Raw genomic sequence first — 27,250 nt, 5'->3', positions numbered from 1 at the left:
ATCCACCTTGCCATGTTAACCTGGTGTTTTACAAATGGCCTTTAATTTCCTACTGTCTTGTGATATTCAACTTCTTCCACTCCCACTAAAAAGACCATGCTTGGAAACCAGTAAAACCTTAAAAATAATTAAAGTTAACTAAATTTCCTGGTAACGAAATCAGGCTGACTGGACTAGAATTTCCAGGATCAGCCCTCATGCCCTTCGTTAAAGTACAACCATGGCTACATCTCCAGTCCTCAAGCACAGAAGCTGATTTTAAGATTTAGAGTTTTGTTAGCAGCTCATTCACTTAATTGTTAAGTTCCTTCAGAACTCGTGGTTGAATAGGACCATTTTATCCTAGTGATTTACTGTCATTTCTCTTCTGAGCATAGAGTCTAATAGTTTCTCATCTTCATTATCTTTAAAAGTGTAGCTCTAGGGAAAATATCTTTCCACTGGTCTCTGTACAAGAAAGCAGGTTAGATTCTCTGCAGTATCTGCCTTCCTTTCATTTTCTCCTTGGTAATCTGGTGGACCACTAACTCCACGGCAGACTTTTTCTGACATATTTAAAGAATTTCCTGTTATTTGGTCTATGAGTTTTTGACTATTTTATCTTACAATTCCATTTTAATTTCCTCCTTTCATTTTACAGGAGATAGATTATGTCCCTTTCTATTAGTTTAATTTGAACTAAAGGATAGCATTCTAACCTCTTGAGCCTTGCCTTTTAATCACAGCACATTTTCTTGCCTTTCTGCTTCCTACTTTGTTCAGGGGTAGGAATGCCTTCTGTGATTTATCAAGTTGCTTAAATAGCTTCTAGGCTGATTCGAAGGATTTAATTTCTTAATTTTTGTCTTCAGTTTCTTTCTAACTTGCTTCCTGATGTTTTACTTTAAAGCTGCCCTTCCTAAAGTTGAGTGTCACAATACTGACATTCACTACAATCCTTCCCACAATGCACTTGAAATTGATTTATGGTATGGTCATTATTACTTAGTAGCTAAAACTACAGTTACTTTTTGAACCAACTTCTCTGTATTATTTTGTATTAAGTCAAATGTTGCCTCTTCTTGTGCATACTCCAGAAATAGCTATTTGAAGAAGCAACTGTGTCTCAGACTGTCCTTCCAATGATGGCCAACTGTGACATTTGACCAGCTAAATATCTGGGTAGTGGAAGTTACCCGTTATGGTTTTAGCAGATTTTATTGGCTCTGATCTCTCAGCTTTGTGCACTTATTATCACTACTATTTTGCAACAATAATTGTTTGCTAACAGCTATGCTATAATAAACTTGTTGCCTATTTGGGGTAAATATGGTACAGGAGGAATAGGCAACCGCACAGCATGGAAATCTTCACCTTCAAGCCAGCACTTACCAGGAGTATCCGTAAACTATCCCAAACTTTTCCATATGTTGCATTCATTGTTCTGAGATTTGTGTGTGAGACAAGATAGTTTCAGAAAAGGTAAAGGGGAAAATACTGATCATGAAGTGATACACCAAGTCTCTTAGCCAGTGGCTCAATTGCCTTCCAGTCATTGTATTCTGATTCATGACATCCAATGGTATCATTTGAAGGACTTGGTATCATAACAGGAAGGAGGCAGCATAGAAGTCAAGATCAGGACATGAAGCTTCCAGTATCAGTTACATTTCTTTGAATATTAGGCAAGAGGATCCATGAGTCAGTGTCCTTTAATCCAAAGCAATGGAAAAGAACCAGAATGTTTGAAAACCAAGACAGTATTTCTTTTAAATGATGGATTTAAGAGAAAATTAACACTGATCAAATACTGAAATCAATTTGTAAATTTAACCTTTTTAAAAGAAAAGTTTCACATTTCTGTGAATATCTAAAATGTGCAGCCACAGATGAAAGAATAAACCACTCCAGACTTGGAATCCTTGAGAGGACCATTTCAGATGGTGTGAAACATTCCAATGTTTTACAAACCTTCAAAATCTTAAAAGACCCCTATTTTTTTCAGACCGTGGTTCAGAATATTATGAATCACATGGATATTGGGAAACTCCTGAATATTGCCCAGTTTAGGTTTAAGAGGATTATATTTAACTGCAATCACTGGCCAAATAGTACTACTTCTCCAGTTCGTCTACCATCGTCTCTCTCCACCACCACAATTCTCACACTGAAAATAAAACCACTGACTAAATTGCAGTCCAGAAACAACATCTTTTTCCAGAATAAAATAAAAAAAAAACTTGCCTGGAGCAGCAAAGGGGAAATTTCACTGTGAGCAACAATCTGTGTCTCAGACTATTATATGACACATTTGATCATGACTTCTGCGGAGAGGAGACTTCTGAAAAAATAATTTCTAAGCACCTCCCACTTCATTGACTCATTACTGTTATCCATGCTGCACAAAGTGATTTCAACGACATACTGACAACGTGCATCTACGCTACAAGCCATGATTATGAAAATCTACAAGTTTACTCCAATAGTGTCAAGATACCCATCCTCCTAGTCAATCAGACAGTCTCTCAGATGCAATCTATATTTCTCCCTCTCTTTGAAGCTGCCTACCATCTAATGAAGTGGCTGTCAACCCTTCCAGACTACTTTCAGGAGTCTGGTTGGTCTTGCGTACCCCAAGGTACACCTCACTTATAATCTACTTGCACACAAAATCAGACATAAAAATACAAGTGTCACAGCACACTGTTACTAAAAAATTGCTTACTTTCTAATTTTTACCATATAATTATAAAATAAATCAACTGGAATACAAATACTGTACTTACATTTCAGTGTATAGTATATAGAGCAGTATAAACATGTCATTGTCTGTATGAAATTTTACTTTGTACTGACTTCACTGGTGCTTTTTATGTAGCCTGCTGTAAAACTAGGTAAATGCCTAAATGAGTTGATGTACCCCCTGGAGGACCTCTGCGTACCCCAGGGGCACACATACCACTGGTTAAGAACCACTGATCTAATGAACACAACTCTGAGACTGAGGACTGGAAATTTGAGTTACTGCCATGTGAGTACAGACCTAATATCAAAATAATGTAATTACCAAATTCCTCCAGGACAAAGACTCCTCGCACAGTATTGCACTTTTTAATGTGATTCAGCTCTATGAAAACCTACAACAAAACGGAGGAAAATAACACAAGATTAGTCAATGAGGGACAACTTTTTATTCAAAAACAAACAAAAAGAAACACCATCACGGCTGCTATGACTTGAAACATTGTAGCACATACTACTAATTTATTTTCAGTTCAATACATAAATACAGGGAGATTAAAAAAGATAAATTTGCCACAATGCTAGAAATCAACAAACAACTTAAAATGCTAAGAAGCGAAGACAGCAGAAGATGGAGTACCTTCCGCTCCTTGCAGGAGGAGAAAGCATGGAAGAGAAACGAAGGAGTTAGTAACTCTGACATATCCAACATTGCTACCCCTTCAGGCACTCAATTGAATTACAGCAAAGAGAAAACCAACACACCTTAAATGCAACAAAAAGGGGGACAAGAAATGGCTGGCTCCCAAATTTGGCATACGATTTATGGCCCAGGTCCATCCCACTTTGGTTTCTGCCCCTCCATGCATCCTCCTCCAGCACAGAGGGCAGGCAAGGGGCAATATGCTTCCCACCCTCATGCTGCTTCTCTTAGACGATCCACCAGTCAAACTTAATGGGGGAGGGGCTGCTACCCTTCCCCACCAGACAGCACAGCAATTGAGATTTAGCAACAGAACTGTTTGTAGATTTTATATGGTATGTGCACTCAGTCTTGAAATTGATCCAGATGATGCCTTTGGGCAGCAATGATTTCATCTTTAAAAAAACATGCACAAAGATGCTGATATTTGTTTTTTGTTTGTTCATTTCATACAGTATGCCACAGAGCCACTATGAGTTGGATACCCACTGGGAAAAAACAGAACTGGTTTGGACTGATCTTTGCTTTAAAAAATAAGCATCCAAAAAAGGAAAATGAGCCTGGTCACAGATCACACTAATCATTTTTTTCCATGTTCTAGAACACAGATGCCAGCTTTGTGCAAATCAGCAAATTCTCTGAGTGCAATGAGTTCATTTAATGCCCTATACAATTAAACAATCTCTTCTGATGTGCATCCACATCCTGGAAAAGCATAAATGCAGTTAGTCCTTTCAGGGCGAGAGACAACTTGTGGGTTTGAGCAGAAGATACAGGAAGGTGATCAGGAATCAGTTGTATGCTCAGGTCCTAGAACATTTGTTTCTTCAAGCAGGAAACATACATATGAAGAGTAAGATTGCTCCAGTAACCTGAATAAGTCTCCTGCCAACACCTTACAGATATTCTTGAAAGACCGCATAGCAACGAACTGCAGTGATCTCTTCAGTTGCTATGTACTTACAAAGCTGCAAGCTCTGGTGCGGATTTAGAGATAAATTTCCTGGAGATATTGCATCTACTAGGAAAACAGAAAATGCAGAAAGGTATCTGGGCACTTCTTTTCACTACACCACCAGTAATACACTACGTTCATTTAATCCCCAAATGGTTAACTACCCAAGAAAGGCAAAGGGAGGCCACTAGACAGGACCCAAGATCATGCCAGTTAAAAGGTCTCTTTTAGAAACAAACAGTCTTACCTATGTCTGCCTTCTGTAAATGGATCAATTCTGAGGGTAATCAAGGTATATTGATTTTCAAGTACAGATGACATTTCCAATAATAGAGAAGCTCTAACACATGATTCCAGCTTCTTTATTCCTCAGTACCAGAAACTACCTGAGATTTTTGTGTCAGCAAACCTGCAAATTGCCTCCTTCTCACAACCAAGTATCCGGGGAATAGACAATTAATCCTACCACTTTGTTTACTTGTGCTCTTTTGCAGTTCAGTTTGTCAAACATTTTATCACTCTCTATTTGTCAAACATTTTATCACTTCCCTTTTCAGAGGGATACAGGGAAGAGGAAATAAGGGCATTGTAACAGGAAAATTGTCCATTTTTTATCCACTTAGATTATTTCCATTGATTGCAGTAGCATCTGCTGTTAAGGTTCATATTATACAGCTTGAGCTTTTTTATTCTGGATGTCAAGGGAAAAGTTTAAACAGATCAGATACAATATCAATTATCTAAAAGCCCGAAAATGGTTAAGTGCAAGGCTATACAAAAGGCATGTGACTGCCCTGGAGGCATCTGGCTCATTTGAACAAAAATTAAAGGGTGTTGTGTTTCCCCAAGTGGCGGAATTTATGGTAGTTTCCCATTTTTAGGAAAGTGAAATGTTTGAAAATAAAACAAGAATTAATAACATTACAATTAATAGACTATTTGTAAACTCTCATGGTGATAATCTTCCCCTATTCTCAAAGGTCATCCATTATAAGAAAACAGGTTTACACACAAGGTTAATAGGCATTTTTTCTATGTTTCATAGTTCCATTTTGTGTCTTGAGGGGTGCAGATGCTCTCACCTCAGTTTGAAAGCAAGTGAGTGTGTAAAGGAACAAGGTTTATATGGTAAACAGTAGAGAGAAGATTTAATTAGAGGAAAAGGTAACACACTGCACGAGGGACTGACTGACAGCAGCTTTTTTCTCTCTCTCTCTCACACACACACACACACACCCCACCCTCCGCTAAAAAATGGTTCTACTGTCCAGCACAGCACACCTCTAATGACATATGCAAAACAAACATGAACACAAAGCAAAAAAACAAAAACAAGGACTAAAGAAAGCAAATGAAACAACATCCAGATAAAGGGGAAAAAATGATAAAACAATTATATTTGTGTTTCCTCTACACCCACAGATAGATTGCTATTTGGAAAGGGGGGCAAAAAATCAGTAATTTATTCTCATCTTCTTCAATGTGAGAGAGAGTCATCCTCTTACTCTATTTTCTTGTCTGGATCTGCAGACTCTCCCACATTTTTAAAATACAAAAATTAAACATGATGAAGAAAGTTACCTGAAATACCTGCAAATGTACCTAGCATAATCTTACAGACACAGTGCTAAATCACTGTGCCATCAGAATTTCAGAGTTCACTACATAATATGTTATGGAAGCGAAGATTACCGCCTACTATTTTTTGTTGTTTCTGTTTTAGTACCTTGAGTACCAGTTATCTTGTGCACCTACAGAATTCTAGCAGCCAGAAACAAAGTTAATACTCACCTCTACAACTAATTCTACTTTAAAAAGAAACGTATTATAGATGTCTACACTCTGAGAATTTCTCATTTCAATATTTACAGAATATAGGCCATATTCCCCTTTGTCATCCTACCCTTTCCCCTTGGTGGTGCAGTGAAGAGGAAACACATTGATGCAGAAGTGCTGCAAAAAGCTTCATGCTGACATACTCTAGTGGAAGATTCCCTCCTACCTGACTATGCATAAACTTCAGGTTAATTCCTTCCAACGTGACTTGCAGAAGCCCTCCTTCACCAGTTTTCATATCCTGCACTGGGAACTCACCACCCAATTCAGGTCCTGCAATATAACAACAAACAAAGAGAAGGAGGACACGAAAGAATCAAATAGACTGAGCTGCACAATACTTTCCATTTATTGAGTGATTAAAGCAAGAACATTGCAACATTTTATGACATGAATAGTATTGAGTACTTGATTAAAGTCTAGCAGTGAGTGCTCTAAACACCATCCCATATTTAATTGCTAGTCTCTGTAATGTGTGAGGGAAATTAAAAGACTAGCTCAGAGTCTGTACTTGTCATGGGTACGTGGTAAGAGGGCTTTTTGTTTATTTATTTTTTTAAGAAGTTAGCTCTCTTTTCTGTACGATACAACACAATGGTTAACACCTTACAAGCATTAACCTTCCGCATAAGCAGAGCAAATACAAATTCACCTAGAGCTTTGAATTTCCTGCAATTTCAAATGAACATAAGAGTGTCCTAATGGGGTGAAAATAAAATGGAAATATTCTTAATGCCACAAAGAAAGAAGGGTTTCCTGAATCCCTCATGTCCTTCTGTGGTGCTTTCTGAGGGCATCCAGAACTGTAAGCCACCCTGTTATCCCTCTGCCTTAGCAAAAGAGGAATTTGTTGATGCTACCCTGTTTGACTGCCACCCCAGTGTGGTAGTCAGCCAAACAAACTTAGGATTCCAACAGCCCTTACTGTGCCTTGCAGGTAATGCTCGGTACCCAGAGTTCCCGTACCCCCAAAGGAGTATTCCTCTGTAGTATACAGCCTGCCACTGGACTCTCACAGGAATTACCAAATTAGTTGTCTCCAAAAAGACAGACTACACATCCGCCTGTTGCCCTTCTCTGTACTTTTTCTATTTTTCATATAACTTTTCTGAGATGGGGCAACTAGAACTACATACAGTATTCGAGGTGTGGGCACAACATGGATTTATATAGTGGCATGATGATATTTTCTGTCTTATTAGCTATCCCTTTCCTAATGGTTCCTAATATTGTTTGCTTTTTAAACTGCTGCTGCACACTGAGTGGATGTTTTCAGAGAACTATCCATAATGATGCCAAGATTTCTTTCTTGAGAGGTAACAGCTAATTTAGATTCCATCATTTTATATGTATAGTTTGGATGATGTTTTCCAACATGTATTATTTTGCATTTATCAACAGTGAATTTCATTGGCCATTTTGTTGCCCAGTCACTAAGTTTTGTGAGATCCCTTTGTAATTCCTCGTAGTCTGTTTTGGACTTATCTATCTCGAGTAATTTTGTATCATCTTCAACCATTGCCACCTCACTGTTTGCCCCTTTTTCCAGATCATTAATGAATATGTTGAACAGCAATGGTCCCAGTACAGATCCCCATGGGACACCACTATTTACAGACAGTCTCCGGAGGTTACACAAACCCGACTTACACAAATCCGGACTTACAAAAAAAAGCTTACGGAACTTTTTCTGTGCATGCATAATTGTCGAGTATACGTTCCCAATTTAGGCAAAATTCGACTTACGCAAGGTGTTCTGGAACGGAACGCTTGCATAAGTTGGGGAGCATCTGTACCTCTCTCCATTCTGAAAACTGACCACTTATTCCTACCATTTGTTTCCTGTCTTTTAACCAGTTACTGATCCATGAGAGGCCTTTCCCTCTTATCCCATGACTGCTTACTTAAAGTCCTTCACCAAACATTCTTGTCAAAGACTTTCTGAAAATTCAAGTAAGCTATATCCAATGGATCACCCGTCCATATGTTTCTTCAGCAGCAGCTCTAGGGATTTTGCTGCCCCAAGCACGACAGGCAGGCTGCCTCCAGCGGTTTGTCTGTGGAGGATCCTCTGGTCCTGCAGCTTTGGCAGACCTCCCGCAGTCCGCCGAAGCTGTGGAACCAGCAGACCCTCTGCAGGCAAACCGCCGGAGGCAGCCCGCCTGCTGCCCTTGCGACGCTGGCATATCACCCCCCCACGGCTTTCCGCCCCAAGCACGTGCTTGGCCTGGTGGGCCCTGGAGCCGGCCCTATGTTTGTTGACCCCCTCAAAGAATTCTAATAGATTGGTGAGGCATGATTATCCTTTACAAAAGCTGTGTTTACTGTTCCCCAACAAATCATGTTCATCTGTACATCCGATAATTGTTCTTTACTATAGTGTAAACCAGTTTGCCTGGTACTGAAATTAGGCTTACTGGCCTCTAATTGCCAGGATTGCCTCTGGAGACTTTTTTTTTTTTACACCAAAAAGAATTTGTATTAAAAACAAGAATAAGTTTATTAATAAAGAATGGAGATTTAAGAGATACTAAGCAGAGACAAAAGAAACACAAAATGGTTACAAATAAAACTAAGTATTTGGTTTTATTCACTTTCTAGCGGCTAAAAATTAACAGGCTACAATTCTTGTCTAAAGCAGTATTCTCACTGGGATGGAGGCCCTGTGTGTCAAGCCAGGTCATGCCCATTGAGGGATTGGTACACCTCACTACCAAGTTGTCAGGATTCTCTGTTAATCAGGTAATTGTAGCGAAGTGAGCTCTGGTTCCCTGCCAGGACGGCATAAACGAAGAGTTGGTAGCCTCTAAGCCTCCAGGTTGGGACTGAGAACCACAACGAGGGTCCTGGCCCTCTTGGCAGAGCAGAACAGCAAATCAGTGTGTAGCTCCTGGGCAGGGCAGGGCAGGGCAGAACAGTCTAAAGCCCCAGAGCCCCATGGCTGGAACCGAGAGCAGACAGCAGCCGTGCCTGGTGGCCCGTGGAGTGTGGCTGGGAAACCTGGCCACGCCCGCTCCACTGGGTTCTGACCCAGGACCCTATGAAGTCAGGGACTCCCGTTAAGGGTTTAGGCATCAACTTCTATTACTTCCCCTGGGTTACTTCCTACCACAAATTACATCCCTGGTATTTTTTCAGCTGGTGGTGGCTTGGCATCCCCATTCGCCTCTGCCACCAGTGAGTCATCTGCAGCGCTGTCCAAGTCCATGGGATCTACTGCCTGGAATGTCACCAGCCCCTCTGCAGGAGCCTGCAGTACATGTCCTCCTTCCTCCTCAGCCAGCCTGACTGGGCTGGGCTGCCTCCTTTTATCTGGCTCTTCCACCTGAGGCATGCATAGCAGGGGAAAGGGGGCATGGCATCTTGGGCCCACAGTGATTGGTCCATCTCTGTTGGCCCAGTGTGGGGTTGGTACGCTCCATCACACTCACCTACAGCCACTTCTTAGAATCACCAATCCACATGGCAGGGGATCCACCATTCACAAATGCAAAGAACACCAACCTCTTTGTTCCCTCAGTGATAACCAAAATGTCATTTTGCTTCTCCTTATATTCCCCAGAGTTTATTGTCTTTGTCATCAGAGTCAGGATGGACCTCTGGGGTTCAGACTTCAGTGTCTTCCCATGTTGATTACACATCCTCATTAACCTGCTTCTCCTGTTTATCTCAGATGCAAATGAACTGTCCATTGTCTCTATCATCACCACGCTCAATTTACATTAGAGACATGGAGATAACTGTCCTCCCTCTTGTCTTGAAAAAAACCTGTTTCTCTCTGATTACAGGCTTCAAAACACAGTATCAAAAGTGTGTGTAATTCCTCATACAGTGTTAATACACACATTTCACAGTGATATTAATGACCAGTATTCACTGGCTTTCAACTGATATCTTACAAAATATTCTTTACAGATAAATATTGTGACTGAAATGTGTTAGATGTCGTAAGTTTGTCAGGCTTAATAGAAGTTGCTGTTAAATGATATTGAACCCTTTGCAAGTGGGCACTGAGGGGCTCATAGGGTCACACTTTTTCTATGTTTTCAACAAGGTGTTTCAAGTAAAACATGTGGGCAATATTTGACCCTACAACTGGAACTTGGGACTTGTCTCCATGAGGCTTTTTTCCAGTTATAATTATACTGGTAGAGTTAAACAGCTATAGTTATATTGGTATAATTCCCCCGTGTGGATACACTTATTCCACAGTAAGAGTGGCTTTTTTTCTTTTTTTTTTTTTTTTTTTTTTGAGCTTACTTTAAACACTTCCAAAGTGACATAAGTTAAACCGAAAAAAAGGCATTCTTCTACTGGAATAAGAGTGTCCACATGGGTAGTTATACTAATCTAACTAGATTGGTTTAAATTCACACCCTACCTCCCTTTCACTGATATAACTTCCCCATGTTGACAAGACCACAATTGATGATCATACACGAGCCAGAGCAGACTCCAGCTCCAGTTCCCAAAGATTACTCTGCAGTACTACTAAGAGTAAACAGTAACAACATTATTTTTATCATCCAAATAAGCAGTTAACACTGAACACACATACAAAGCTAGTATGTTGAGTAAGAACAATAAATCACATTTCTGGCCTTATACACTTTAAAAGAGGTTTGCTAGTTTTCCAGCTGCAACAGTGGCAGGATCTTCCTTTTTCCCATTCTGTTACTACTTGTCCACACAAGAATGTTTTACCAGTTGTACAGGTATCATTATATTGGTTTAAATCCCCATGTGGACACACTTATTCCAGTATAAAATAGTGAGGTTTTTTGGTTTACTTTAATTCCTTGAAAAGTGACACAAACTAAACAGAAAAAGCCCCTCTTATGTGGGTCTAAGAGTGTCCAAACAATGGGTTATACTGGTAAACTCCAACGATTTAAATTCAGACCTTAGGTTACACTGGTACACCTCTACCCCGATATAATGTGACCCGATATAACACGAATTCGGATATAACACGGTAAAGCAGTGCTCCGAGGGGGACAGGGCTGCGAGCTCTGGCAGAACAAAACAAGTTCAGTATAACGTGGTTTCACCTATAACGCGGTAAGATTTTTCAGCTCCCGAGGACAGCGTTATATCGGGGTAGAGGTGTACAACTTTCCCATGCACACAAGCCCTGAGTGTTAGAACTCTGCAGGGAACTACAGGGTGAATAACTGCTGATTCACTGGGACAAGAGGGGTTCATTAGACTTCACTCTGAATATAATGGAGGTGGGAGTAACCCTTTCAGAGGGCCAGGGCATGGAACAGATAGGTCCTGATGGAAGGAAAGGTAGCACCAGCCAAATCTAAGGAGAGAGCTAGAGTAAGGTTTCATGTCATGTAGTATTATTTTGGAATTATCATTGTATTGATAAATCAGACCCCTGAAGGAGTGACTGATTTTAGAAATTTATGATTTTTGGTGAGGACTACACCAGCCAATAATAAATCATCATCATCATCATCATCTCCTCCATCACAACCTGCCATACATGCATAGGTAGAGGAGGAAACAGAACGTTGAGATCACTGAATAAAAAGCACTACATTCACACAAACCATCATTAAAGAGGCTGGAGAGATGAGGTGGGTGAGGTAAAATCTTCTAGTCCAAAAAAAAATATATCATATATATATATATATATATATATATATATATATATATATATATATATAACCTCACCCACCTTGTCCCTCTAATGTCCTAGGACCGACATGGCTACAACTACACTGCATTAAAGAGGTTGGTTGATCATACAGTACCTGCAAAATCGTGTCCACCCCTGCCTGGAGGCCACAGCTCTTACCTGGTTTAATACTTTGCTGTCTTGCTGCTGCTCGCTCCATACTGTCTTTTACACAATAGTACAATTCCCGACACTGTAAGAGAAGAGTTAGATAACGTGTTTTCACAGCATGCACTAGCAATACTGCATCACTGAGAGCACAGAGCAGCTCAACAGCATTGATTGTGGGGTTTAGTGTGTGGATGTTGGGTGGTGGTGGTGGCCCATGATATACAGGAGCTCAGATGATCTGGTGGTTCCTTCTGGCCTTTAAGCCTATGACTAATTCTCTACAAAAAGGTCAAGTCCTTTCCTCTCATATGACCATTTCCATGAGGAAGTCCTAGGAGGATTACCAAAGGATCATTTGATAATAAATATCCAACAGTTTGTGATATTTGATTACAGACTGCATCCCAATAGTTTTTAAATGACTGGACATGTCCTTCATAATCTCCTGTCTAACCACAATTTCTGCAACATTTATCCCCATTTTTCCCTCTCTCTCAACTCTGACTTACCACTGAAACAATATCTTAAAGAAATTTTCTTTTGTTCTGCTACAAGCAGATTGCTGGTCTACTTGTCCAGATCAAATACCATTCCTCTGGGGTAATTTGTCTACCCAGGTCCACAGAATCCACCATTTACTCTAGTTTAAACTAGCAAGTGACCCGTGCTCCATGCTGCAGAGGAAGGCAAAGCCCCACCCAGGTCTCTGCCAATCTGACCTGAGGGAAAATTCTTTCCTGAGCATATGGGCAAGACCCACCAACCAGACCCCCGGGAAAGAATTCTCTGTAGTAACTCAGAGCCCTCCTCATCTAGTGTCCTATCTCCAGCCACTGGAGGTATTTGCTAATAGTAATCATGGATGGGCCATGTATCACAGTGTTGTAGGCAACCTAATCATATGTTCCCCTCCATAAACTTATCAAATTCAGCCTTGAAACAAGTTAGGTCTTTTGCTCCCACTACTCCCCTGGGAATGCGGTTCCAGAACTAGAAACCTTCATCTAGTTTCAAACCTAAACTTATTGATGGCCAGTTTATATCCATTTGTTCTTGTGCCAACACTGACACTTAACTTAAATAACTCATCTTCCCCGCAGCGTTTATCCCTCTGACGTATTTCTAGAAAGCAACCATATCTCCCTCAGCCTTCATTTTGTTAGACTAAACAAGCCAAGCTCCTTAAAGTCCCCTCTCATAAGGTAGGTTCTCCATTCCTCTGATCCTCCTAGTAGCCATTCTTTGCATCTGTTCCAGAATTGCACACAGTATTCCAGATGAGGTCTGACCAGTGCTTTGTATAATACTTCCTCTAACTCTATTGGAAACTCCTTGCCTGATGCATCCTAGGATTGCATTAGCCTTCTTCAGAGGCGTATCACATTGGCATCTCATAGTCATTCTGTAATCGACCAATACACCCAGGTCTTTCTCCTCCTCTGTTATTACCAACTGATACATTCCCAGCATATAGCAAAAATTCTTGCCAGTAGTCTCTAAAGGCACTTTGCACTATTAAACTTCATCCCATTTCTATTAATCCATTGTTCAATGTCATCCAAATCTTATGTAATATTCTGGTCCTACTCTGTATTGGCAATACCTCCCAACCTTCTGTTGTCTGCAGATTTTATTAGTACACTGCTACTTTTTGTGCCAAGGTCATTAGTGTTCAATAAGATTGGTCCCAAGATCAATCCTTGAGGAACTCCACTAGTAACCTCTCTCTAGCCCAGCATGACCCGCAGAAGTTTCCCCTTTAACCAGTTCCTTACCCACTGTTTAATTCTTTTATTAATCCCCATCTTCTCCAATTTAACTAATAATTTGCCATGTGGAACTGTATCAAATGGTTTACTGAAATCCAGGTAGCTTAGACCTACTGCATTTTCTTTGTTCAGAAAATCAGTTATCTTCTCAAAGAAAAAGATCAGATTGATAGATTTATTAAAAATCCTTGCTACTGAGCTTACAATTTCATGTGCCGATTTCTTTAATATTCTTGGATTGAGTTTATCCGGGCCGCCTGATTTGGTCCATTAAGCAGTCTGAGTTTGGTTTCCACCTCGGATGTGGTAATTTCTTCTTCCATATCCTTGTTCCTATTACCCACAGCCCCTATTTTCATTACTCTTATTAAAAATGGAGACAAAGTATTTGTTTAGGTTTAGGCCCAGATAATCTTTAATCACTACCTCATTCTCAGTGTTTCATGGTCCCACTTCTTTCCTTGTGTTCTTTTTATTTATATGGATAAAGAACTTTTACTATTAGTTTTAATTTCCTTTGCAAGGTCTCACTCTGCTTGACTTTTGACAGTTCTCACTTTTCCTCTACACTTTCTGATCACCAAGCAGTAGCCTTCCTTGTTGATCAGTCTGTTCTTCCATTTCTTGTAAGCTTTCTCCTTTCTCTTAATAATCTGTTTGAAATGCTTGTTCATCCAGTTTGGCCTGCAACCATTCACTATGAATATTTTGCATTTGCTTGGGAAGCAGGCTTCCAACAGTTTCCGCAACTTTGATTTAAAGTAATTCCAAGCCTCTTCCACATTCAGATTATTGAGTTCTTCAGTCCAGTCTACTTCCCTAATTCCTTTAATTTTTTAAAGTTTGCCCTTTTGAAATTAAGAACCCTAGTTGCACACCTATTTTTGTTTATGCTTCCGTTTAGTTTACACTGAATTAGCTCATGATCGTTGAGCCAAGGTGGTCCTCTACAACCAGTTCCTCTATGAGGTTCTTGCTATTTATCAATTCAAATCTAAAATGGCATCACCTCTTGTTGGTTCAGTGATTATTTGGTGAAGAAATCTGTTGGCTATCATACCCAGGAATATTCTTGCCCTTACCATTATTAGTAGCACTTGTCTTCCAATATCTCTAGGAAATTAAAGTCTCCAATGATCACACAACTCCCTGTAATATTGATTTCATTAAAAATATTAAAGAGGTTTTTATCCATAATCAGATCAGATCCTGGAGGTCTGCAGCAGACCCCAAGCACAATCCCAGTGGAGCCTTTACCACCTTTCTTCTCCAAAGTGATTTTGATCCAAACAGATGCCATGTTATTCATTCCATCACATTCCATTTCTTCAGTTAACCCCTTCATTAATATATACTGCTACTCCACTACCTTTCCCTTAATTTCTGTTTTCCTGAAAAGCACATACCCTTCAATACCTATATTCTACTCATGACTACTATTCCACCATGTATCTGTTATCCCTATATCATCTGGTGCCACTTCCTGCACCAGTAGTTCTAGTTCCTTCATTTTACTACCAGGCTCCTTGCATTGGTGTACAGAGATATTAGTTGTTTCTACTTGGCTTTACCCAGATTCTTCACCCGATTAGGTACAGTCATTTTACTGCCAGTATCACCTACCTTTCTGTTAATATCAGTGGTACTGGCACTATTTTAATGTCCATTCTCCTTCCCCCTGTTGTTCCTTTCTCCACTGCTGTATCCTTTTTTACTTGTTTTTCTTCCCACCCAATGTTAGAATCAGAATGGCGATTACCTGAGCAGCACCCAACCATCTCCCTTGACTTCCTAGTTTACAGCTCTTTTAATCAGTTATGCCAGCCACCATCCCAGAAGTCTATTTCCCTGCTACTCAGGTGGAGTCCATCCCATGAGAATATCCTCGATACATTATTGCCTCCCAGGGTTGTCAAAGTCCTCCTTGTAGCCATTGGTCAATCTTCATACTATTGTCTCATCTTTGCACTTCTCTTTTAGAGACAGGAAGAATCCCACTGAAGATCACTTGATCACATTTCTTTAAGTGTTTTCCCCAGGTTGGTGTAATCTTTCTTGATACATCCCAGTGAGAATCTAACAGCAGCATTTGTTCCCACACAAAAGAAAGCCAATGGATTCTTTCCTTTTCCCATTAGGATCCTCTTTAGCCTCAGGCCCACATGCTAGATCTTAGTTCCCAGCAGACAGCACATTTTCTGTTCTCTGGATTAGCTCTGGTGACAGGCTTGTGTGTTCTTCTTAGTACATTGCCCCCAGCCACTCAGACCTGCCTCTTCTTGGTGTTGATGTGAGTCTCCAGCCCTACCTCTTCTGTTGTTTCTGGCTACAAGTCTCCCTGTCTTCTGTTCTCACTTGCAATTTTCTGCAAGTCATCCTCTATCCTTCTGGGGCTCCAAACTAGGGCTACATCCATTATCTCTTCCCTTCTTCTAGCTGTTCTTTTCTTCTTTGCTCTCTCATCTTCTGTTACTGCCAGACTCTCCCCATCATTTTCCAACTCAGCAAACTTGTTCCTCAGTTTTATTTCTCCATCGCTAGCTGATCTGTTCTTCTCAGTCACATGCTTCCACTTCTACTTCCCTCATCCAGCAGTCTACTCTCTCAGTTCTCTGGTCCAGCTTGCATCTGTAAATCCTGAGGTTTTCCTTCAACCTCCTCTCTTCTTCCCTCCATCATCTGCTCAATTCCTCTTTGAAACTCAGCCATAGTTTCTAGCTGCATCTCCAAACCTCAGATCTTTTCTTCCATCAGATCTATTAGGCAGCACTTCTTACAAAGCACCTTTCAGGTACCCTCTCCAAACTAATATACATCCCACAGCTTCCACAACCAGTCATCTTGTCTTTCCTATTCTTTGGATCATTACCACTGCTGCCTCAGTAGCCATCATAGCCTTCCCGCCAAAGCTCTTGTCAAAAAGGGGGGAAAAAAACAACCTGAAAAACTCAACACATATACTCTTCCCCAAACTCTCCTGTTCTCTGGCTCCTGTGCTAAGGTCTTTTCTATCTTTAGGGAAAACAACCACAGTAGCTTCTTTCATAGGTTATGGAAGTTCCTCCCCTAACAGAATAGCATTGAAGATACCTTTCAGAGGATCCACTAATAAATACCTCCTTAAATACCTTGTACCCCCAGCTGGAAGACCATGAGGTGCTGGAGATTTACCATTTTTCATACTTGCTATTGCCGCTAGGATGTAGTCTCCTGTTATTTATCTAAAGTTCGTTATCAATTTTGCTTATTTTTGGCAAGCCTGCTACTTCCAGATATTTTTGAATAACTTCAGAGTTTGGAGTATCTGCGGTATGGAGATTTTTATAATAAGCAGAGTATATAACTATCTTGCTGACTGTTCTTAATTGGTGGAATAATACACTGTTCTTGAATACCTTTAGGCTTTTGAGCCAACAGTTTATCACTTATTTCCTCACTCATAAAACATCTCCTTTTATACCCAAGTGCTTTTGCAGTGGCATCTGTCATCAACATATCTAATTTCCCCCTAAAATTAGTTAATTGTTTATATAAATTTTTGAACTTGTGTTTTTATGAATGTCTTGTAACCTTTTTATCTCCTGTTCTAGCTCTATTTTTTCTTGTGGTCTTTCTTTTTTCAACTGAGTTTGTCTGCTTTTCAACTGATCCCTAAATAGTGCTTTACCTGCTTCCCAGGGGCTGCCTCTTTTTTATTATCTGTATCATTTATTTGAAAGCATTTTACAATGTCCTCTTTAATTAATGCAAACTGTCTTGGAGAAGCAAGCAGTTCATTTTCCAAAAAAGTAATCTTAGGGACCTATCTCTGCTATCAAATATTACTTCCACTTGTGCACGATTTCACAATGTAAATAATGCCAATTTCTGCGGATCTTGGCTGCTTCATTAAAGATTTAGAGATTAACATTAAATGTATTCTAGAATATAACTGATGAAGGTGTGGATAAAACGTGTCATCTCTTTCCCCCAAGTGCAATTCTCTCCAGCAATCTGAGATGCTGAACTGTTGGCACAGAGATGTTAATGCTGCATCTGCTTCCCTATCCCCCTTGTCATTATCAGATCTATCCCCCAATAACTAGTTGGTGTGCAACTGAATTCTCCTCCAAGTATAATTTCTCCTTCTCCAAAGTGTCACAGTGTTTTAAAGAAGACCTAAAAAGTTTTTGCTTTTAACTTAGGAAAATACACTGAGCCTACTGCTATTAATAACCCAGCAATTGTGCCCTTCAACCACATAAATCAGCCCTCCTTATCTTTAAATAAACTTTAATTTGACACATTTAGCAAATATACCCACTGCTCTTTTCTTTTCTTTAGCTGAAGCAAAAAATATCCACTGGAGAGATTACCTTTCATGCCCATAACGTGCCCCTCCTGAAAATGGAAAGTTGGAAGTAGAATAATCTGGTCCCTCTCCCCCCACCCCCTTTACACTCTACTAGGGCTTTTTCTTCCCTTTAATGACATTATTTAACCCTTTGACATTCAAAGATGTCACTTCAAAAGGAAGAACAATTGATAACTATTTAGCTTATTGAAAAACTTGAAATTGTGATGTTTCATGGCATGAACGCTTGTATTGCCAATGTCTCATTTGTTTCTAATTATGTTGCATTCACGATTGTGTGCCTGATTATAGTTTGATTTTTGTCTGTAAACTTCCATATCTATTTCCTGTATTAATTTCCACCCACCTCCCCAGTTCCTTCCCCTCTTTGCATTCCCCTTACTCTAAATCCATAGATAAAATACAAGTGTAACAGGCAAAACAGTCCCAAAACGACTGTGTTACTGAACGCTAAACCTTTGTGCTCTTTCCATGAACTCATGTACTGCTTTTCTTGAAATCCAAAGGCGGTACATTCTTCACCTATGGGCTCTTGACCCTCACCCATAGGGACACAGTGCCATCTGGCCTCTTGAGTTATGGGGGAGGATTTACACAGACCCTCCCACTAAAGGCTCCTTCCCCACTTCCTCTCTATTTTCTTCAGTCTCCTCCATTTTTGGGATTTATTCCCCTCCCCCCCGCCACGCCATTGTACTTTCTTTCCTCTTCATTTTAAAATATTAAACACAGCTACTTCTGATCACCTCAATTAAAGCAAATTTTCATTATTATTTTATTACACTGCAAGAGTGAGCCTTCTCTAAACTTTCAGACAAAAAAGGTGCATTTTACAATTTTGAAATCAGAGGCCTGTGGGAGGTAACAACTTCCATTTACAACTAACCCACTCTAAGCCCACTAGGCCCAAGTTAATAGTAAGGAATTGACCTTTTGCTGACAGTCATCATTGCCTGTTAGAGAAAGCACAGTGGAACCAAGCTGAAATTGCACTTTAGGACAATAAAATAATGATGGAAATAAATAAATAAAATCAATCTACACTAGCAGTTAAACCATTTTGAATACCCTTTCCAGGGGGGAACCACTTACTGACAATCAGTATCAGCAACAGGTCAGTTTCCTAGTGCAGACTGGGCCTCAGAGTAAACCCATTCTTTTCTCCTCTCTCAGCTTCCAGCAATCACAACCCTCAAAAATACTTGTTCGTAACTATATAGTTTTTCCTGTCATAGTTTATAGTAATTTCATTACTGCCACACCTCGTGACTCTCCTCTTCTAAGTCCCTTCTTAGGCATTACTTCAAGGATGCCTATCATCTATAATCTGATACCATGATTTTAAGAAATACATGAGTCTCAAGATACATAAGTTAGCTTCCCAAGTTACTGCATTAGCAAACTGTCATTGTGGTCCTCTCCACCCCATGCCCTTCCTGTGTTATTGCCTCCCAATCTTATTTCCTGTAGAGAGTAAGATTTTGAAGACAGGGGTCTGTCTTTAATTGCTTAGTAAAGAATTATGCATATAATATGATGCTATAGCCCTTAAATATATTACTTGTAGTTACAAATCTTTAGCTCTCTTGGAGTTCAATGTCTAAGAGCTATTCATTTTTTTCCTAGCAGGTTAAATTCATTTATTTTTACCTGCAAAGCAAGCACAAGGAGAAGATAAAGGCTTCGAGACTAGTGGCAAATGCAAATCCACAGAAACAGCAAATCCAAACATTTGGGTCCATGAAGACTTTTCACTGGTTCCCTTTTCTTTTCTCTGCATCTCATGGCAAACCCAGAGTGGCAATGATTTTATTTAGCTTTCTATACTTAGGCCTGCCCAATCCACAATCTACCAAATTATTTAAAATATTTTCTTCAAGCAATTTCAAGATTTAGCGAACAGGAGACCTCCCCAACTGAGCAGATTTAAACTAGGTATTAGATTTTGTCTGCAGTCCCCAGCACACACATGCACGCGTGCGCACACAAACACACACAGACACATAGACACACACAAAAGTGACTTCCTGAAACAACCTTCATATGAACAGGTAATACCTACATCAAACATCAGTTCTGCTAAACAGATACTGCAATTCAGTAATCATCACTGAGGATTCATTGCCCTCTCCCTTCCTTTAGGAACTAAAAGGGTGAAATAACAAATATACCTTCTTGGTGTAGAACTTATTCAGCTGTGTCTCCTGGCCGTTCCTCCTCCAGAGACAAAGCACTTTCGTTTTAGGACAGTATGTCATGTTGATGAGTTTCTCATACCACCACCGTTCATACACAGTTCCAATGTTACTTCTCAGCACAATGCAATCATCACACACCTGAGGGTATAAAGAGTCTTAGCTGGGAATCTTCACATCATACATCTAGCATTATTAACTGCAGTATCATTTATTCTTGTCTATACCTCCATGAAGAAGATGTCTCCTGTTGTATCTGTCCCGGCATGTACTACAAACGTCTGCTTCTTGATGTGTCTGCTGCCGCTGGGCTGGACAGACAGCTCTCGGCCGCCCTATGGAAAAGGAAGATTTGTAATTAATAAACTACCATCTCTAATTTCTGTGATTTTATAAAGGATCTAGTAGGTTACATCTGCTGTGTCTTAACCAGGATAAAAGGTGTGCTTGTAACTCAAGCCATCACTTTTCAAGATAGGGTAGCTTAAGCAAGAACTGCTATTCTGCAAATCAACACTCATCCTGCTGTGTTCACACTAGTACTATACTCTCTCGTGTGGCACTAAGACTTCTGGGGACACATCCCATAGTTCTTTCCATTGCAGTAAGTTGAACTGCTTGTGAATTCTTTCCCAATGAATTGTGAAAGAACTTCCCTTGTCTTTTCTGGATACAAAGAGGAATTGTGGGAAGGCACTGGAGGACTAGCAGCACTATGTCCACCTACAGTGGTCATGTTAGGAGCTGACAAGTTGTGCTAACTTGAACATTAGCATATATTCTGGTGAGCCAGCCAGCTTCAGTTAAAAGCACCACTACCACTCAAATACTCAAATTTTATGCATTGATGGAACTCGAATTAGGGGCAACAAGTTATAACTCGCGTTTACTTTGAATTCTTTAACTCAACCTATTAACTCAGATGAAAACCACAACCAGCCTCATCTTCACTAGGATTTTACTTTGAGCTAGGGCATATCCACACTACAGCAACAAAATTATGGCACTGCAACTGTGCCACTGTGGGGCTGTAGTATAGATGCTTCCTACACTGACGGAAGGAGTTTTTCCATTGTGTAGTTAGTTAATTTATTTCTCTGAGAGGCAGTAGCTAGGTCAACAGAAGAATTCGGTGCTCAGGGTAACCACTAATGGTCACAGCTAGGTCAATCTAATTTTTAAGTGTAGATCAGGCCTAAGTTAACTCAAGTTAAGAATGCTTTTCGTTTTCCTAGTGAAGAAAAGGTCATGTAGTCCAATGGTTCTCAACCATTCCCAGACTACTTTCAGGAGTCTGATTTGTCCTGCGTACCCCCAAGTTTCACCTCTCTTAAAAACTACTTGCTTACAAAATTAGACATAAAAATAAATAAATGTCACAGCCCATTACTACTGAAAAGTTGTTTACTTTCATTTTGTCTGTATGAAATTTTAGTTTGTACTGACTTTGCTAGTGTTTTTATGTAGCCTGTGGTAAAACTAGGCAAATATCTAGATGAGTTGATATACCCCCTGGGATACACATAATCCTGTTTGAGAACCACTGATCTAGTCCATGGCCCAGGGAACAGTGTAGGACAAGTCCCTTCAATACATTTTGGTTGAAACTAAAGTAAAGAACAATTACCAGACACAGATGAACAGGATATGTTGGGGAAGAGTCAATATGACTTTTGTAAAAGGAAATCATGCCTCACCCATCTATCAGAATTCTTTGAGGGTGTCAACAAGCATCTGCACAAAGGTGATCCAGTGGATCCCTCACCAAAGGTTCTTAAGCAAAGAAGGCAGTCATGGGATAAGAGGAAAGGTCCTCTAAAGGATCAGTAACTGATTAAAGGGTAGAAAACGAAGGGTAGGAATAAATGGTCAGTTTTCAGAATGGAGAATGGTAAATAGAGATGTCCTTCAGGGATCTATACTGAGACCAGTGCCATTCAACATACTCATAAATTATCTGAAAAAGGGGGTAAACAGTGAGGTGACAACATTTGCAGATAATATAAAATAACTCAAGATAGTTTAGTCCAAAGCAAACTGCGAAGAGTTAAAAATAGATCCCACAAAACTGGGTGAGTGGGAAACTAAATTATGGATGAAATTCAGTGTTGCATGCTGGAAAAAATAGCCCCAACTATACATACAAAATGATGGGGGTATAAATTAACTTTTATCACTCAAGAAAACAAACAAACAATCTTGGAGTCATTGCGGATAGTTCTCTGAAAACACCCGCTCAATGTGCAACAGCAGTCAAAAAAGGTAACAGATTGTTAGGAACCATTAGGAAAGGGATAGATAATAGAAAATATCATAATGCTACTATATAAATCATGGTATGCCCACACCTGGAATACGGCATGTAGTTCTGGTCACTACAGCTCAAAAAAAGATTTATTAGAATTGGAAAAGTACAAATAAGTGAACAAAAATGATGTAGGGTATGGAATAGCTGCCGTATGAGGAGAGATTAAAAAGATTGGGACTGCTCGGCCTAGAAAATAGATGACTAATGGGGGATATGGTAGAGGCCTATAAAATAAAAATGGTGTGGAGAAAGTGAATAAGGAAGTGTTATTCAGTCCTTCACAAGAACCAGGGGTCACCAAATTAAATTAATAGTCAGCAGGTTTAAAACAAATGTTCACACAACACACGGTCAACTTGTGGAACTCATTGCCAGGAAATGCTGTGAAGGCCAAAAGTTTAACTGAATTCAAAAAGGGATTAGATAAGTTCGTGGAGGATAGGTCCATCAGTGGCTGTTAGCCAAGAAGGTCACAGACACAACCTCATGCTCTGAGTGTCCCTAAACCTCTGACTGCCAGAAGCTGGTACTGGAAAATAGGAGGATGGATCACTTGATTGTTGCCCTGTTCTGTTCACTCCCTATGAAGCAGCTGGCATTAGCTACTATTGGAAGACAGGATACTGGGTCAGATGGACCATTGGTCTGATCCGGTATGGCTGTTCTTATATTTGTACTGTATTTGCCAAGTCTTGTTTTAAATGTCTCAAGTGATGGCATTTCCACCCTTGCTCTTATAAGAGAGAGTCTAACAGCTCACCGTATCAAAATTCTGATAATCGTAACTTTCCTCTTTCTTGATTTTACCCAAATTAGGATACTATAATCACTTAACATTTATATAGCATTGTCACTCCTACAGCTATCAGATCACTCTAAGCCAGAGATTCCCATGCTGTCATCTCTAGCCAGCATCCTGGCTAGTCACAGAGTTAGGCAGCTACATGATGCTGCTGGCTCTGCCTCCTCGTGCATGGCTCCAGCCAAAATGCCTCCAAGTATAAACTGGAGCTGTCATTGAAGTCTTCTGCTCATTAAGTGGAGCTACTGTCTGCATCCCAACACAGGAGCTGCCACCAGAAAGAGCTAACAGGAGCCACAGAAACTGTCACCACAAGGAGCCCAATGGAAGCCACTGACTGCCTGATGCCACCAGAGTCACTGATAAGGGAGAGCCAGAGCCAGCCCGCTGATGGCAGAGGGAAATGGGTCAATTGCCCAGGGGCCCGGCGATTTAAAAGGGCCTGGGCAGATGGGATGGTTATGTGTTTTTTTTAATTAAAAATTAAGATTAAAAAAAGAAATCTGGTTTCCTCTGCTGCTCTGTACCGAGCACCATCTCTCACTGTAACAGTAACAGTTTGCCAGGGTGCTCCTGCACCCTGCTAATCTAGCAGAGCAACAGCAGCCTGGGAACCGTAAAGCTTGCTGCATCTTCTGGCTGCTTGGGAGCTGCTGTGCCAGCTCTCCAGTTGTGGGCCTGAGGACGGGAGAATTTAAAGAGGAACAAGCTTCCTCTGCGCTATCTGATTTCCTCCCCCAGGGCTGCAGCTCCTTGCCAAGCACAAGCCATAAGTTCAGCCACCCAATTGGGCAGCCCTAAGTTTGCCCCCTGTTGCTGCCGCTAGCATTGGCTGAGGAGCCTCTATCATGAGCACAGGATGAGAGGCTACCTCCACAGCTCAGCCAAGAAATGAGGTGCGGTATTTCTCTCTGCCTTCGCCCCTGGCTGCCTCCTTGGAGATCTCCCGCTAGATGTGGCACGCTATGCCTGCCGTCTCTTCATTGCTCCAGGTGTTGATGTCCAACAGCACCAGCAGCGCAAGTCTTGTATTGCATATTTTAACTTTGTTGGTCATATTCAGTTACATCTTGTATATCAGTTTTTTCCTCGTCTTTAGATTACACATGAATCATGAGTAGGTGTTTAATTAGCCTACTTGATACTTTAGGTGTTTTCATACTTTGTGGTTCTTTAAATGTTTTATATATTAATTTAATTACATAATGTATTTATTTAATTTAAATTCAAAATAAGTTCTACATCTTATATTTAGGCTCACAATTTTTTAATACTGGTGCTATAAAGGGAAAAAAAGTTAAATAGATCAAGCAATGCCACAATTTACACACAGTGGGTTCTAATATGTTATCGACAGAATAAAACGTAGTGTCGTAAATCTCAGTTGTCCCTTTCTAGGGGGGCCACTGACTGTCTGCCCTGGTGCCTGGAATTGCTGTCAGTGGGCCTGGCCACAACTGCTGAAGCTGTTGCTGAGGGAGAGCCATCCAGGGGTCGCCTAGGGACACCACCACCAGGCTTGCCACCAAGAGATTCACTGATGTCAGAATGAATCTGCAGAGATCCTGAAACAATAGCTCAGAGGTACAAACAAGCCTCACGTCAACTGGGTCCACAAAGACTCCACAATTCCGCAGGAAAAGGACGTGACATTTTCCCAAAGTGTCATGAAATTCAGGAATCCTTCCCACCCTACCCACTTAACAGTCACAATTTTGCAGCAGCCAGAGAGAGGGTTGTTGGTTTTTTTTTTTTTGCTTTTTGTTTTCCTGCCTTCTTGTCCCTCCATGCAGTTTCCTCATTTTACAGCTTTCACCAAAAGGAGCAGTTAAAACTGGAGTACAGTGCATGGTCCCTGCACTGCTTCACTGAGCCACAACTAGAGCCCATCATTTTGGAGCCAGGCAAACAAGGTTTCCTGCAGAACAATGCAGCGGCAAAGTCCCAGGAAGATATGGAGACTGAAGTTAGATCTCAGCTCCCCACTTCTCTGGCACATAGGAAGATAGAACTAGAAGGTTGTCCCAGTGGCCTAGCCTAGAACACTGTGAAAGCCAAGGCTCAGGGAAGAGAGCTGGACCCGCTAGAAAGCTGAGAGAGAGAAAGAGAGAGAGAGAGAGAGACACACACACACACACACCCCCAACCAATTCAGTGAGTATTTTCAATTAGGTGCCATAGTTGTGTGTGTTTGTGTGCAGGTATGGGGATGGGAATGAAGGATATTTCATGGCAATGGAATAAATTAACATTGCCATGGAACCTGGTTCCATTCTACTGCAGAATCCATAAGGCTTTGCATATATGGAGCCAGGCTGAGGAGGTACTTTTTGGGGAATCTGGGCCAAAGGAAGAGGGCGGTGGAGAGATGTGGGAGGAGGCGGCAGTCATAGCAGGACCGCTAAATGAGAGGAAGTGGCAGTACAAGTGGGGAGACTGCTTCGGGAGGGAAAAAGAGGAAGCAGGAACTGAGCTGTGGGAAGGGTGGAGGCGGTAAGGAGGATATTAGAGCAGGGCCTAAGTGTGGAAATGGCGGGAGAGAGCATCAAGCATGAAGAAGGCTGGAAAAGGATGGTGGAGACGAGAGGCCAGGTAGCCTTAGGGAACAATAGATTTTTTGGATTGTTTTGTTTTTTGATGTGGGGAGGGAGAGAAAGAAGTGAATTTTAATGCGGGGGGAATGATTTTGACTGGGGGTATAACGTAAGAGTTGAGAAATCATCTGGAATTGTTTGAGTGTGTGGAAAACAGATTTGTAAAAAAATGATTGTAGGAGAAATTTATTTTGAATGCTGGGCTGGGAAGAACGAATTGGAAGCAGGGAGGAGGGGGCAAAGGGACCAACTGACAGAGTTCATAGAAGCTGATTAAAACTCTCCACCCTAAAAACTCAATATAGAATCTGAAAGTAAAGGAGAACTGCATGACACTGTGGGATGGGAGGAGTATGGTTATTTTGAGATGTAGGAGGAACTGATTTGGAGGGGGGAAACTAATTTGATTGTATGGGTCTGCATAAAGCTTTTCCATGCAAGCAGTTACAGTAGTTGTAGTCAGTTGGTATGTGACTGCAAATCCACATATGACTGGGAGTTGGCTCAAGAAGTGGCCCCACTATTAAGTAGCAGTAAAAACTCTGAAAGTTTGGGGATCCGTGTCATAGAACAATTCCTCTTAATTAATTTTTATTTTTTATTTTTAAAATAGTTGTAGAATTATGTCCTTTCCCTTCCAACTAGCAGTGTTTAGGTAAGCTATTCTAGCCTATTCAGATTCCTATACTGCATCTGTCACTGTGTTGTTCGAGTACCAAGATAGCTGCTCTTAAGCTTTACTCCAAAGTCAATCCCTCCACTTCCCTGATCATTTCTCTCTTCTTTTAGGAATTCCCTCCAATTTGTTCATAAATTAACCCTCAATACCAGGAAAATATAGATTGCTGTTAACATTATTGTATCAAGTTACTGTTAGTCTTTTAAATAACACATAGCATACAACAGCTATATTGGGAGAAAATTAACATCGCACAATGATGCACGTAAGTCAGGAACGAGAAAGCCAATGCTGACCACGTGTACCCTGTGTACATGTATTCTTATGGTACAGTTTTTAATTATGCAATTGCATACTATATCCTGAAATCACACCACCTGTAACCTTAGATATATATTTACTAATTCCTGCAGACTCACTATATATTAAATATCTACAGTATATTTATAACAGACTTGTCAGATAAGTTTTACTTTCTCAGAAAATCAGTTTGCATTTTAATTGAAAATATTTCAAGTCAAGCAAGCCAATATC

At 40.5% G+C, this 27,250-nt stretch overlaps 1 protein-coding gene across 40 annotated transcripts in view; it reads right to left on the bottom strand.

Moving 5' to 3' along the window:
- The window catches only part of MADD (MAP kinase activating death domain), a 133,034-nt gene that overhangs the window by 8,934 nt on the left and 96,850 nt on the right, over positions 1–27,250 (bottom strand). For 28 of the 40 annotated variants that reach the window (XM_050953419.1, XM_050953417.1, XM_050953416.1 and 25 more), the window contains 5 exons: positions 20,561–20,668; positions 20,310–20,474; positions 12,025–12,097; positions 6,382–6,488; positions 3,047–3,116 (listed from right to left, as the gene is read on the bottom strand). In XM_050953419.1, the coding sequence (XP_050809376.1) occupies positions 3,047–3,116; positions 6,382–6,488; positions 12,025–12,097; positions 20,310–20,474; positions 20,561–20,668 (523 nt within the window). The remainder of the gene's footprint in view (positions 1–3,046; positions 3,117–6,381; positions 6,489–12,024; positions 12,098–20,309; positions 20,475–20,560; positions 20,669–27,250) is intronic. The other 12 variants (XM_050953435.1, XM_050953440.1, XM_050953446.1 and 9 more) reach the window with 1 other exon arrangement.

The sequence above is a fragment of the Gopherus flavomarginatus genome, chromosome 5 (assembly GCF_025201925.1).
Source record: "Gopherus flavomarginatus isolate rGopFla2 chromosome 5, rGopFla2.mat.asm, whole genome shotgun sequence".
In the NCBI taxonomy this organism is placed as follows: domain Eukaryota; kingdom Metazoa; phylum Chordata; order Testudines; family Testudinidae; genus Gopherus; species Gopherus flavomarginatus.
Note: the sequence above shows the minus strand (reverse complement) of the source record. Positions and strands in the feature narration are given on the sequence as shown.